The sequence below is a fragment of the Glycine soja genome, chromosome 5 (genome assembly GCF_004193775.1).
Source record: "Glycine soja cultivar W05 chromosome 5, ASM419377v2, whole genome shotgun sequence".
NCBI classification, from domain to species: domain Eukaryota; kingdom Viridiplantae; phylum Streptophyta; class Magnoliopsida; order Fabales; family Fabaceae; genus Glycine; species Glycine soja.
The window spans coordinates 11,486,502-11,501,371 of record NC_041006.1 but is presented as its reverse complement, the minus strand read 5'-3'; the positions used below and the strand labels follow the sequence as shown (position 1 = coordinate 11,501,371).

Here is a 14,870-nt window from a genome sequence, read left to right as displayed (position 1 = left end):
TCAAGAAACTCCAAAATCGCTTCGCAAGTTATAAGACATCTCAACATAAAGCAATTCAAGTTTGTATTATAAAACCACATTTAAAGACAGTTTGTAAAGAATAAAAAGAAAGACAAAATTAGTAGATCCCTACTCGGCTATCTATGCCTGCCTTACTATACCCACAGTTTTGTCACTCCGTTATTCCGGCACCATTATCCACATCAACCTCACCCATTACTGTATCTTCTTCCTCCTCACTGTCTTCATCACCACTGACCTTAGCAAGCAATTTATCATCATGTTCACTCACAAATCACAATGCAGTGTCAAACCTCCCAAAATAAGAGTACTATAATTCTACTCTCCCTATATTGACTGACATCAAAAGATAGAGGAACAAAGGCAGATGGGCAATTTTGTACATGGATAGAATATATAGATGATAATCAAAAAACAAATAGAGGAAGTTGACACTCAGTGCTCTAGCTGCCTCCTTAACCACAAGTTTACCCTTGTGTCATTCTATTGCTTTAGTGCAAGAAGCAATGGCATTGTTGATAACCAATATTCCTTGCTCCTGTTCAGACCGTAACAAAATACACAAATTACCTACAAATACCATATATGTTATAGTTGTGATATTATTGAACTTACCAGATGGCTTCCTATAAAACAATAGGAATTAAAATCACTGCAAGGTATCAATACATAAATAGACAAGACATGACTTAAGTACAAATTGCTTATAACAGCAAAACTAATGATGGTTTCTTGAGAAACCACGACTTCTAGATTATTAACATTTGGCATTAGGTTAAAAAAAATTCCTGTATAAAAGATATCTATTCTCATTAGGTAACAGGAGATACCAGACCAAACACAATACACATAATATTCAGTAGCTGCAAGAGATGGTGAGAGGTACGGGGGAAAAATTGGTACAACAGGCAAAAAATTTCAAGTAACTTCTGACACACTCCAAAAAATATGCTTGAAACATACTTCCTTGAGTTTTTATTTTTTACTTAGACAGCCTTTAAAAACCAACAGTGCCAACCCCTACAATAGAGAAATATAATTTAACACTGCATTGATTTTGAAGATAGAGTTATGAGAGAATGTTCGGAGGTGAATCCTAGTAGGCTAAACAATCGCTAACCTAGTTCTACAACTCATGCCACCCAAACATTATCTACAATACAACAGCAGTGGAAAATTCATACATCAAAAAATTATATACATTGAAGCCAAATCCTCAAAAGGCAGAACAAGCACACAATTCAGGTCAAAATCCAATAATTATCATATCAACATTTATGTGAGGATTGCACTAACCTTGTCCAGTGTCTAGGTGGTAAGAACATAAAGTGGGGGAGCAACAAGTTTAATTTTGACAGGGCAGTCATCGTTTCCAGCAGCTTCATCCTTACTCATTGCCTCCTGTATAATCAAAACATTATAAAACCTGAGAACACTTTGGAAGATAAGCTAAAGGCAATAACACCTCATATAACAAATTTAGAAGCTTAAAAGGAAAAGGGCAACTTTCTATACTAAAAAAAAACCAAAGGAGGAACAGGAATAATTAAGACCTTAATGTGAAGAATTTCATCAAATTGAAAACATTTCATTTCATTTCAATATCTGCCCTAATTTTCAAGGGTTGGGGGGTCATTCATCTTCTAATGTTCTTCACAAGAGAATCCTTCACTTTTTCTGATACAGCTGGCACCGCCCTAGTCACCTACGTGCGACAATAAAAAATATATTTAGTCATCAGCAAGACTTGTGAGATGTGGTCAGTTTTACTCTGATGAAAATATTTACCTCTTTCCCACCATGGCCAACTTCCTTAACTTCACGAGTGAGAACTGACATGAAGCCTAGCACTATTTGTAGTTGAGGTCTTAGCCTCTGTAATTGGTAAACCAATCAATGGAGGCATGTAAAAAGTTGATGTTATAGTGTAAAAAGTTGCCACTAATTAAGTTATCAGGTTAAACGTTATCACTCGTGAAACATTGTTGCAAGCGATTCATGCATGACTTATGACTAGGCTTATTTGTCTCATTAAATCTTACCATTTATCGACAGCAGCAACAAGAAACACAAAAACATGAACATTAGCAGAAGTCAGAGGTTAGCTGGTCCATTATCCATTATTCAAAAAGAACAAAAGTGTAGTCCAAGAGAGAGCTAATGAAACTAAGAGTGTGCGTAGTACGGCACATTAAGCTACATTATCTGTGGTATCAGTCGAGTACTGAGAGTAATGCTACTAAGGAAAAAATAAAAAAGACATTTAGAACTAAACTTTCCACCTCCAAATTCTCTTGGTGTTAGAAGCTACAGAGGAGGAGAGCTCAGGCACCAAGCTTGAGAAAACAAAGGCATTCCTGTACTGGCAGCACAATCTAAGTAAAACTGATTCTCTGCTAGAAGGAATAGGCGCTCATGTCTGAAAATTCATTAAGAGGTGGTATCACCAAACTAAAATTCATCTTTAGGATACTTATCACCTTTCCCTAGTGAGGAAAGCCACTTAAATATTTGAAAAACCTTGCTGCCCGAGGGCTCCTGCTCTAGCTTTGCATTACAGACTGTATGGTAGTCATGCTTCTGATGAGGTGCAACTATTTTTTCCTGTGGAGAAAACTCAGAATTAAGAAATAGTAGAATGTAAAACAACATTCTATAATTAATTACACATTGATTATATTGAGCATTATAGTGGGGGATTATACAAGTACCTTGAATACTTCAAATGGACAGAAATCAGAGCCATCACAACCCTGTACACAATGACACAAAAACTGAGTTATTGATGAACAACATCACAATATGATTTTAAACAATAAGAGAAACCCTACACCCCCCTAGATGATACCCATTGGTAAAATTAAGATAACAAAAGCTTACTGGCAATGGAACAGGGTGTTCATTGTGTAACACTTGCACGAAGTGCTTGCTGGTAGATTTGTCTGGAGCAGGACAACTATACAAGACTAACATGTTGTTACCAGCAAAAGGGGCCACAGTGCTACCCCGCCATTTTCTTTTCTGTGGAGGCTTTGGAGGGTGCTGCAAAGGTTGCTCCTTCTGAATTTTTTTTAACTCTGTACATTATCAAAAGAGAACATCAATAAGCAAACTCTCACTACTTGTTAGTAGTAAAAAACAAAACAAAATTAAATGTAATTCTGTGCACATTTATTCAAGCAAAGAGTATAAAAACCTCACCAGATCCTTCAAGAAATAAACCAAGCAGACATGAGAATGGAACTACAGTTTCAGCGTGCGCAAACCGAAGTCTTGCCTTTTCAAAACTGCCAGGAGCATGTCTTTCTACAGAAGCAATCCAGAAAGTGGAAATGGGTCAAAGGATCACATATTCAAGAGACAGACTTCAGAAGGAGACATTGAGTGAGCACATGCGCACACATAAATGTATATATAATCAGCATGGGGATAAGAGGTTGAGCCAAACTACATAACATTTATAAACACAAATTACATAGTGAATGTCCACACAAAGACAAGTGGAAATTAATATGGCCAATTTTCTTATAAAGCAGCAAACATTTTAAAGCTGTTATAGAGTGAGAGACATCTTTTCACTGTACTTACAACTAACAAATAATTAATTCCTTAGCTAAATATGTTCTAATAAATTTCTTGGCTCAAAAGACTGTTTGATCCAACTACTAGAAAACACAGATAAAAATGTTAGTGGTCGCCAGATGATGCTGAATATTAGATAGAGGTTGCCATGTACAGCCCGAGCCTTGGGTATTTGTGGACAAGACCATTTTAATATATGATTTATCTCAAAAGGCTAATCTATACATAAATATTACAAGTTTCATTAACATGATATGGCATGTAAGACAGATGTATATAATACACACTTAAAAAGTGCAAAACTAAACTACCTTCTTCAACCACGATAGCCTGTTCCATGGATTGAACAACATCTTCAAGTAATGGCAGTCCCATTCTATAGTTTAGTGATTTACCATAACCCTTCAGAATAAACATCTCCAGATCATCTGTCCACTCCAGCAATTCAATCTATGCACACAAAATTAGCATCTTAATAAACATGCAGCAAATGTTAGCAATAGCATAATAAAATGCAGCCATAAGCTAACGGATTTGATCACAAGTGGAAAAACAACTACATTTGAATGGAATTTTCAGTTTTATCAGAAGATCAATAACATTTTAGAAACATTGCATCAAAGACTCAAAAAACGTGCCTTTAATATATCATAAGGTCAAATTAAAATAATTTCCTGACATATTTATAATTTTTCTCTATTTAAATATTTACAGACAAGAAAAGGGGAAAATGTTAAGATTAGATCAGAGATTTCATCACATCATGACTACAGAAGTACCTCAGGAGGGCGGAAAAGACTACACGCTTGATTAGTTATATCCAACAAGGATGCTTCCTATCAAAATAACCACAAAATTGGCAATTGAAAAGAAAGAAAAGAAAATTTTCAATCTCAACAACCACAGTTAAATGATTATTTATGAACTCAGAAAAGAAAACGATGAAAACCAAAAGGAGTTGGGAATAAAAAATTGCAATAACCTGTTTACACAAAAACCAGAGAGAAGATGTATCCTGCTTCGTAAAATTCAGCCCATGGCGCCCAATCAATGCAGATGTAATCTCATCCAATATAGGTTCCTTAAGTTTACTAACTGCAGGTTCCTGGCTTTTCCGATGAGCCTGCTCCCAGAACTCAAGAAGTTATAGAACCAAACAAAAAAAGGTACAGAAAGTAAACCACAAACACTACCACTAAGATTGCAAATTGTCCAATTAACCATAAAGTCATGCTCAAATATTTAGCAAAAGGTGATTATGTATGCTGCCTATCAATTACCTCAGATAGAATTAGATAGCCTCTTGAAAACACAAAACAACTTTCATATTCAACCAATGATGGTCTTTACATGAGGCAAATATGGAAATTTCAATTGATTAAAAATATGTTAAGTTCCATCAGAATGACATGGCAAGACAAAGCTGTAAACAAAAATACCTTCCAGCACTAGGGCAACAAATTTATCAATGAAAGGAGACGACACAGAAGCATGATCAATGTCCTCAATAATTACATGGTAAAAAGGGTGACACATTCAGCTTGGGTGATTTTATATAATGCATAACAAGCATATTCAAATAGACATTAAAACATACAAAATTGGCTAACTATAATTTGTATGATTACATGAAATTTTGTAAGGACACATTTGCAAGTGTTGCATTAAAAGTCCTTAGAAATACTTGAAGTTTGAATTTTGTGTGAAATCTCACACACTCATCACACTATGATTGCTTTCTATTAAACATATATATATATAGAGTACAAAAGGAAGGGAGACAGCTGTTTACACTAACACAATACAGCTGTCCCCTCAATAAAGCTGAACTACAACAGCTACAATACACAAAACTACACAAACTTTTAACACTCCCCCTAAAGCTGGAGCATACAAATCATATGCGCCAAGCTTGGACATATAGACTGAATCCTAGTTCCTCTTAAGGACTTAGTTAAAATATTTGTTGGCTGATCATTAGAATTGATGAACTCAGTGATAATCTCCTTGGACAATAGTTTCTCTCGAATGAAATGACAATCAATCTCTATGTGCTTAGCCCTCTCATGAAAGACTGGATTTGAGGCAATGTGAAGAGCTGCCTGATTATCACAGTATAACTTCATTTGCACCACTTCACAAAATCTCAACTCTTGGAGAAATTGTTTAATCCACATAAGTTCGCATGTAACCATAGTCATAGATCAATATTCAACCTCTGCACTAGATCAAGCAACAACAGTTTGTTTCTTGCTTTTCCAAGAGATAATATTTCCCCCAACAAAAACACAATATCCTGAGGTAGATCTCCTATCCATGGGACAACCAGCCCAATCCGCATCACAATATCCAGAGACATGAGTGTTACCCTTGTCTTCATACAACAATTCTTGTCCTGGAGCTTTCTTTACATATCTGAGAATACGCATAACGGCATTCCAATGATCAACATGAGGATTTTGCATAAATTGGCTAACCACCCCAACAGCAAAGGAAATATCAGGTCTTGTAATGGTGAGATAAATGAGTTTTCCCACAAGTCTCCTATATCTCTCGGGATCAGGGTAAACTTCACTTTGATATGCCATGAGCTTTAGATTTGGGTCCATAGGACTATCAACAAGTCTACAATTTTGCATGCCTGTTTCCTCTAGTATATCAAGAGCATACTTCCTCTGTGAGATCACAACACCATCTCCTGATTGAGCCACCTCAATACCAAGGAAGTACTTCAAATATCTCAGGTCTTTGGTCTGAAAATGGTTGAATAAGTGCTCTTTTAACTGAACGATCTTAGTAGCATCCTTTTTTGTAATCATTATATCATCAACATAGACCATTAGATAAACACACTTTCCAGGGGATGTATGACAATAAAAAACAGAATGATCTGCTTCACTTCATTTCAGCCCAAAAAGTTGTACAATGTGACTAAATTTACCAAACCAAGCTTGATGAGATTGCTTCAACCCATAGAAAGATCGATGTAGCTTGCACACAAGGCCATACTCCCCTTGAGCAACAAATCCAGGGGGTTGCTCCATATGAATTTCCTCCTCAAGATCACCATGAAGGAAGGCATTTTTAATGTCAAGCTGATTGATGGGCCAATGACGCATGGCAGTCATAGCAAGAAACAGTCAAACAGTGGTGATTTTAGCTACAGGAGAAAAAGTATCACAATAATCAAGGCCATAGATCTGAGTGTATCCTTTAACTACTAACTGAGCCTTAAGCCGATCAACCTCACTATTGGGCCCAACCTTAATAGTATAGACCCATCTACAGCCAATAGTTTTCTTTCCAAGAAGAAGAGGAACAAGTTCCCAAGTACCATTATTTTCAAGAGCCTGCATTTCATCAATCATGGTCTGTCGTCATCCAGGATGATCAAGTGCCTTATGAATATTGGTAGGAATAGTAAGAGAAGACAATGAGAAAACAAAGGAAAAATATGAAGGAGACAAACGATGATAACTCAAGAAATTATAAATAGGATGAGGATTACGAGTAGATCGAGTACCTTTCCTGATGGCAATAGGCCAATCTGAATCAGAGTGATGAGAAGAAGTGGAAGAGGAAGGATCCATGGTTTGAGGATCTGTTGGAGGAGGATGAGAATCAACTTTAATCAACTTGTTGTGTCCTGCGTTGATATGTAATAAGAGGTGGAGGAACAACTTCAGTTGAACTTGGTCGAGGAGATGGGATTCCACTAACATTTTGGTTGGAATTACCTAGTGGACAAGGAGATGGAACTGAAAGGACTTGCTGGAGGGAAGAAGGATAGTCCATGGAGGGCAAGAAGAAATGTGTGTTCTCAAAAAAAGTTACATCAGCAGACATATAGTATCGTCTTATAATTGGAGAGTAACACTTGTAACCCTTTTGAAGACGAGAATAACCAAAAAGACACATTTAATGGCCTTAGCAGAGAGTTTATCTAAATCAGGAAAGAGATTATGGACAAAACAAGTACAACCAAACACTCTAGGAGAAACATGAAATAATGGATCATGAGAAAAAATAATTGAGTGAGGGATTTGGTTTTCAAGAGAAGAAGAAGGCATCTTGTTTATTAAGAAACAAGCAATAAGAACTACATCTCCTCAATGGTGTGTAGGAACATTGGAGTTTAACATTAGGGAACGTACAGTTTCAAGGAGATGACGATTCTTCCTCTCTACTATGTCATTTTGTTGTGGTGTATGAGGACATGTGGACTAATGTAAAATACCTTTTGAGGATGAAAAGGATGATAGATCATGAGAGAAATACTCTTTAGCATTATCACTTCTGAAAATCTTAATAGTTTTTCCAAATTGGTTCTCAATCTCATTAAAGAAAGACATAAATATAGGCAAAAGTTCAGATTTGTCTTTCATTAAATAAACCGAAGTACATCTAGAGAATGCATCAATAAAGGTTACAAAATATCTAAAACCAAAAGATGTGACACGACTTGGTTCCCAAATATCAGAATGAATGATAGAGAAAGCCGACTTACATCTTTGTGCAGTTTGAGGAAATGATGACCTAACATGTTTTCCTAGCTGACAAGACTCACATTCTAAGACTTGAAGATTCTTAAGACTAGGAACCATCATTTTCAATTTTGGTAGACTTGGGTGACCCAGACGATCATGCAAAAGCTTGGGTTTTGAAGTTGCAAACAGCACACAGGAAAGTTGGATTCTAAGTAATAAAGTCCTCGTGATTCACGTCCTTCTCCAATCAGACGACCCGTACCATGTTCCTGAATAACAAAAGAATTAGCATTAAAGGTTACTGAGCAATTTAACGAATGAGTCAGCTGACTTAATGAGATTTGGTTGTAGGGACAATGAGAAATAAATAATACAGAGTTCAACTTTAATAAAGGAGTCAAAGAAACTTGACCAATTCCTTGAGATGCAACTTTGGAACCATTAGCTATAGTAACAAAGTGAGGAATTTTTGAAAAAGAGATGGATGAAAAAGATAATTTGTTACCAGAGATATGATTAGAAGCACCTGAATCAAGTATCCAAGGACTAGGACCTTCCATAAATTGAGAGATACATGTTGTTGAAACACATGGTACGGAGGAGGATTGTGTTTGGTTGCTGGATTTTTCAGATTTGAGCTTCAAATATTCTTGGTACTCCTCATCAGAGAACTTAGACTCTGATTTTTCTGATTTAGATACATGTGCTACTTTGTCAGGAAAGGCATGTAAGGAGTAACAATTTTCTTGAGTGTGACCCATCCTCTTACAATAGGTGCATTGAGGACGTCCACTCCTTCCACTGCGGCCTCCTCTATTGTTACGACCTCCTCCTCTTCCACGAGGTGCAACAATGGCTGACGTTTCCACGACTTCAACTAAGTTTTCATCTTTCAACACATGGGGCACACGAAGAAGTCTAGTAATGAAAGAGTCCATTGATGGAATTTAGTCACCAGCAAGAACTTGATCACGCACATGATCAAAATCTAAATGTAGGCTTCTCAAAATAAGAACCATGTAAAACTTGTCTAGCTTCCTATTTACTTCCTCCAACGAATCAGCCACAAGAAACCTTTTCAGCTCTTCCAGTGCCGCTCAAGCTTTACCTATATGTGCAATCATATCATGGCTGGTTTGTTTGAGAGCAGCAACTTTCTGGTTTGCATCAAACAGACTTTGAATATCATTGGCAAATATCTCTTGGGCCTTCTTCCAAAAAGAGCAACATGTTTTGAATGATCTAAGGATTTCCAAAACATTCGGCTCAACAGATTGTCATAGCACAACACACAATTGAAAATCAAGTTTTTCCCACTCAGATTTCTTGTCGTTTGGGACAGCACCAACTCCCTTTTCCAAGTGGTCATGATATCCTTGGCCAAGAAACCACAACTCCACTGAAGCAGACCAAGGCAGGTAGTTCTTCCAGTTAAGTTTTTGCAGTACTGATGGTGGGGGTTCCAGAGAAGGAAAACACAGGGCTGGAAGAAGCCATTTTTTACCAAAAGAAAAAGAAACCCTAACGAAGTAGAAGAAGAGGATGCACGGGTTGGAGAGCAGGGGTTGAAACAAGGTCTGAAACGTGCCCTGAAGAACACGGCGAGGCGTTTGAAACTGGTCCGGCAAGCTTCCGGTGGTCGGAGGGCGGCGCGTGGACTTCATGCGTCGGAACTGGCGCAAACTGGTGGTGGCACGTGGCTGGAATTCTGGCCACGCGACTTGCAAGGGTGAGTCGCGCTCCTCAAGGCGCACCCAACCCTAGATTCTCCGGAGGAAATGGTGGCCGGAGACGGCGGACGACAGCGGACGGTGATCAGAATGGTTACCCGCTCTGATACCAACTTGAAGTTTGAATTTTGTGTGAAATCTCACACACTCACCACACTATGATTGCTTTCTATTAAACATATATATATATAGTACAAAAAGAAGGGAGACAGCTGTTTACACTGACACAATACAACATTCCCCTCAATAAAGCTGAACTACAACAGCTACAATACACAAAACTACACAAACTTTTAACAGAAATCAATGATGACTACAAGTTTACATACCTTGTAATTATGACAACAATCATGAAATCTCAGCACAATGTCGCTAGCACGACTTTCACTAGTAACAGCAAAGGCTCGGTGATGCCCAAGTCCAAGACTTCCATTGCCACTGAAAAGCCCCATTCCAAATGCAACAGCACTAGCAGATGCCCGGGGAACCTATTTTCCACACAAGAGAGATGTGAGGTTAAATATATATTAGTAGCTTCTAAACGTAAGAAAGTATGTTCATATCTCATATTGCAGTTAATAATGCAGTGGCACTGCAAGTCTGCAACTAATCAGAAGCGCATCTTAGCATTCACTCATCGACTCAAAAAAATAAACATTTCTTTTGCTTTGGGTCAACCACTATTTCCCTACTAACCCCAACATTATTACTGATGTAATTTGAGGTGACGAAAAATAAATTAAAACATCAAAATCTACTTAGGCATTAGGCAAAGAAAAAAAATAAAAAATAAACTCACCTGAGTTGCCTTAATAGGATATATGTCTGGATGGTATTCCTCATCAAACAAATTTGGAAACCTTTCCCTAATCCTGATTCCAATATCATATAACTCTTCCTCTCCTTTGATAACTAATTCGCCGCCCTTACGCCTTCCCTGCCAGGGAGATTTCCATTCATTTAGCCAAGAAGGAACTCTCTCCAAAGGCAAATTTCTCTCTTTTGCATCCCTTACAAGAACTTCCAGACGCTCTGACAAATTATCTAACTCCTTTATCCTTTTCTTTGTAGGAGATCGAGTTCCATGCCTCGCCTGCATAAGTAAAGTACTATTATCATCCTCCTCCATTAGGTTCAGTGTTACCAGCCTACCAGACAGTTCAAAACTATCAAATCTCAATCATAACAACCAACACATTCTAACCCTTCATTCAACACCGTTCTACATTTCTCGTGCAAACAAACAGCATTGAGACATAAAAATAGAATATAACAATAGGTGTGACACTTGTGAAAGTTACAACAATTGAAATGTGCTGTAAAACATTCTTCACAGTCAATGAGTACTCATACTCAAATTGTGGAGACAATTACCACGAGATTCAAATGGATCGGAACACATCCCTTGGGGATTTTGGAAGGTACGAAGTTATTGTCAGCAATGTCTTTCGCAGCACCATATCTGCAAAGAAGATTAAGACAGACAATTCAATTCATCTCAACAGACATGCAAAAAAAAAAAAAAAAAACATGGTAGAATGTTTCAGAACATGAAAAGTAAAATGTGGCAAAGGAACATTTAATTTGTTGAATCAAACGATTAAACAAAAAGAATAGAGACCTAGAGACAGTGGAGAGATGTTTGCGAACATGGAAAGCTTCTTCGGCGCTTGAGTAACGTAAAACCGAAAGTAATAATATTAGCAGAACAAAAGGCATGGAGTTGCTCATTCTTCTTTCTGCGGTTGCACTTCCGAATTGGAATCACCACCAAAATCAATTATACACGGTGTTTAAAACTCATGAAGTCTGAACCCTAGTACTTAATCGTAGAACCACCATCCGTCCAGCGAATAGAAGCTGCTCGCACAAGAGCGTCGTGGTACTTAGCTGCTTGCACAACGAGCGTCGTCGGTGAAAAGTCGCACCACTGCAGGCCAGCGTCGCCGCACTCACCAGTCACCAGAGAAGAACGAAACACGAGGTTGCGTTAAGCAGTCTCATCTGGTACCCTAGATCCAATGGCTTACAATGCATCATCAGCCATCAAGTCGATCTACCGCTGCATAAATTATTTATTTATGCAAATTTATTATCTATTATATTTACATACAACAAAATATATTTATAAATTATTTATTTAAATATATTTATATATTACAATATTTTATAATAGGTTCGAGATTGCTGGTTCAATTAGTAAATTATTAATTAGTTAACTCCTTTTATCTTTTTTTTATTTTTAAGAATGGATTTCTTGAATTATATTCATTTGTGATGTGATTTTTCCTTTTTTTCTTAGGGTATGAAATTTTTAATGTTTATAATAAAGATGAAGTCATGTTAATCAATTAGTGACTCATTGTTTTGATCATTGATTTAGTGTTTTGACCAAGGAAATTATCGGTTCTATTTTTAAAACTATGATCCTTACCCGTAATTTGTAACCCTTCATTGTTTTTAGTATAAGGTGATACCAGAAGCAGAAAGTAGTGTTTATTAATTTCATTTTAAACTCATGTTCCATCCAAAATGGAAGAGACATGGGGATTGAATTAATAGAGTTAACTAAGCTTTTAGTCTTTAAAATTTTTTAAAATTCAATTTTTAGTCCTTCAACAAAAGTTTAACTGATCAAAATCCCTTAACTCTTTTCATTAAGTTTTTAGTCCCTAAACTTTTGAAATTTTTGGTTTTTAGTCCATGAAATCTCATTAAATAAATAAAAATAATGGGTTAAAACTTTTGTTTAGGAACTTAAAATTGAAATTTCTAAAATTTTAAGGATCTTTACCAATTAAACAAAAGTTTAAGAACTAAAAATCTTAATGAAAAAAGTTGAGAAACCTTCACCCGTCAAACTTTTATTTAAGGAGTAAAAATCGAATTTTGAAAAAGTTTAGGAACTAAAATCTTAATTAATCCTTAATTATATTTATGCATAAGACATTTTTTGTATACAATAATGATAATGAAGATCAACTTAACACCTCTTACATTTGTCCTAACCCCAACAACTAAGTTGGATATGTATCTTTATTTTGGCTAGTCTTATTCTTAATTTAAGAACTGTATGTCTAAAATATATCTTAAAATAAAAATATATATATATCTTTCTTTTCTTTTTATTATCTTTCTCCTACCATACCATCTAAAAAACTATTTCATTATTTTTCTCATTTTGTTCATTTCCTTTCCTTTCTTTTTCTTTCACAAATCAATTGTTACTTTAAAGAAATGTCTAAAAGAGGTTTGTCTAAAAAATACTATGAGAATTTAAAAAAGAAAGAAAGAAAGGAAAATTAATAACTAATGTTTTGTAAATAACACTTGCTTGCTTAAAAGTTATTGTTCACTTTTAAAATCATTTCATACATGAAATTGAAATTCCTTTCAAACTATAATTTTGATGTTTAAGTTGTGCAAATAATTAAGGAATAAAACTATAATTGTCATTTGAGTTTGAGTTTCATATTTCTCCAACAATATTCTAACAAAAAAATTACTCCAACAACACGTCAATTCCATAGTACTCCGAGTCTCCAATTTGTCAATCCATATTGTTCCAATATTTGTCACTAGCACGTTTATGGGTAAAATAAAGTTGTACAAGGAACAATGTATCCTAGGTAGTAGTAGTAGTATGTGGACTTTAAGAGTTTGGATATCGTACCATATGTTGGATCAAAGAGTTTAAAGACTTGAAGATCAGTTTTATGATCTTTTAGTTTTAGGATTTTTTGTTTTTGATAATTTTACAATGCCAAATAAATTTCTAAAGACGTGGCATTTGTATTGGATGTTTTTAAACTAGGCACAATAAGTGTTTTCAACTTACTTCTCTTTATCCATGCTTAATGGTTACCAAACACATGGATTGATCTCAAAGTTTCTAAGAAATAATAAATTCAACAATGTGTAATAGATTACCAAGTTTAAGTAATCAATTACAAAGTGCTAGAACATGCAACAGAACTTACTTCTCAAATACTGGCAAGTTTTATCGAATTAATCAATTACCAAGTTTAAGTATTCAATTCTATTTCGATTTCTATCTAGTTTTTTTTTACCTTGATTAGGGTTATCAAGTGTTTATGTGAGTTGATATGGTTTCAACTCTTGATCTTTCTCGTATAGGGTTCAAGAGAATAGTAGAATTTCAGGGAATTGTTTGTCCATAGTATTTGTACTTGATTTTCTATTAGTGGTGTAATGACCCGCCTCGTCGCTACGATATCACTATTCTAAACCGCATAAATTTCAATTTTTTTAAAATGAAAACCCCGTTCATTTGCTTATGAAAAATGAGAGTGAATTTTTTGTGATATACGTTCACCAAACAATGCACAAATACTTAAATGAATATATATAGATATATTAACTTAGTACATATCATTCACATGACGGAAAGTAAATTAGTTCATACATATAATTAAATATGTAATTTACATCATCAATTCAAAAAGAATTATAGAACCAACTACGGAGGAGTTGATTAACAAAATACAACTCTCTTCCAAAATAATTCCAACGTCATCACGTCGACTTGGTGGCTCCAACAAAAGAATCTCACTCCACATAATCTACTGTTGTCCATCTGCTCCCATGAACAAAGATTCATAATCATCACAGGTAACAACCAACGATATAAAAATTGCAAGGATGAGTTTATTACAAAAGAAATCAGCAATTATCAAATAACCATAATTAGCAAGACAAACAATAACAAGTATCATGCTCATACACAATTATCAGTCAATACAACATACACTTGATAACTATTCATCAACTTTTTAAAAATTTCAATCAATCATGCTCAGTATGATGCTTGCACCTGACATCAACTCTTAAATGCAATATGGTACCATTCATCAGGAAATAGCTTAAGTGTGTTCACGCGACACTCTCACTTAGGAAAACTAGGCAGCAAGTGTCGAGGTCACCATGTCATGCACAGGCAACTCCCCTTCCCCCTTCCGATGGTGATCAGACTGAGTCTCAAATGAGTTCCAAACCAAGTGGCATGCACCTAAGTACAAGTATTTCCCCT

General features: G+C 35.8%; 2 protein-coding genes across 5 annotated transcripts; both read right to left on the bottom strand.

Moving 5' to 3' along the window:
* Positions 1 to 20: 20 nt before the first annotated feature.
* LOC114412326 (multiple inositol polyphosphate phosphatase 1-like) lies at positions 21 to 11,875 on the bottom strand. 4 transcript variants are annotated; one of them, XM_028376160.1, is made up of 15 exons: positions 11,442 to 11,875; positions 11,195 to 11,282; positions 10,620 to 10,913; positions 10,150 to 10,308; positions 4,586 to 4,726; positions 4,383 to 4,439; positions 3,915 to 4,053; positions 3,223 to 3,327; positions 2,902 to 3,098; positions 2,733 to 2,774; positions 2,304 to 2,625; positions 1,810 to 1,896; positions 1,575 to 1,726; positions 1,318 to 1,422; positions 21 to 559 (listed from the first exon to the last, which is right to left on the bottom strand). In XM_028376160.1, the coding sequence occupies exons 1-11, from the start codon at positions 11,549 to 11,551 to the stop codon at positions 2,473 to 2,475; spliced, it is 1,485 nt and encodes a 494-aa protein (XP_028231961.1). In that variant the 5' UTR covers positions 11,552 to 11,875; the 3' UTR covers positions 21 to 559; positions 1,318 to 1,422; positions 1,575 to 1,726; positions 1,810 to 1,896; positions 2,304 to 2,472. The 4 variants fall into 4 exon arrangements, with proteins under 4 accessions (XP_028231961.1, XP_028231962.1, XP_028231960.1 ...); XM_028376161.1 differs by having other exon boundaries at positions 47 to 559; positions 1,810 to 2,440; positions 2,542 to 2,625; XM_028376159.1 differs by having other exon boundaries at positions 47 to 591; positions 1,810 to 2,625.
* LOC114412327 lies at positions 8,249 to 10,143 on the bottom strand. The gene is made up of 2 exons (XM_028376163.1): positions 8,617 to 10,143; positions 8,249 to 8,359 (listed from the first exon to the last, which is right to left on the bottom strand). Exons 1-2 carry the CDS (start codon positions 9,026 to 9,028, stop codon positions 8,322 to 8,324), a joined length of 450 nt encoding a protein of 149 aa, XP_028231964.1. The 5' UTR covers positions 9,029 to 10,143; the 3' UTR covers positions 8,249 to 8,321.
* Positions 11,876 to 14,870: the final 2,995 nt, after the last annotated feature.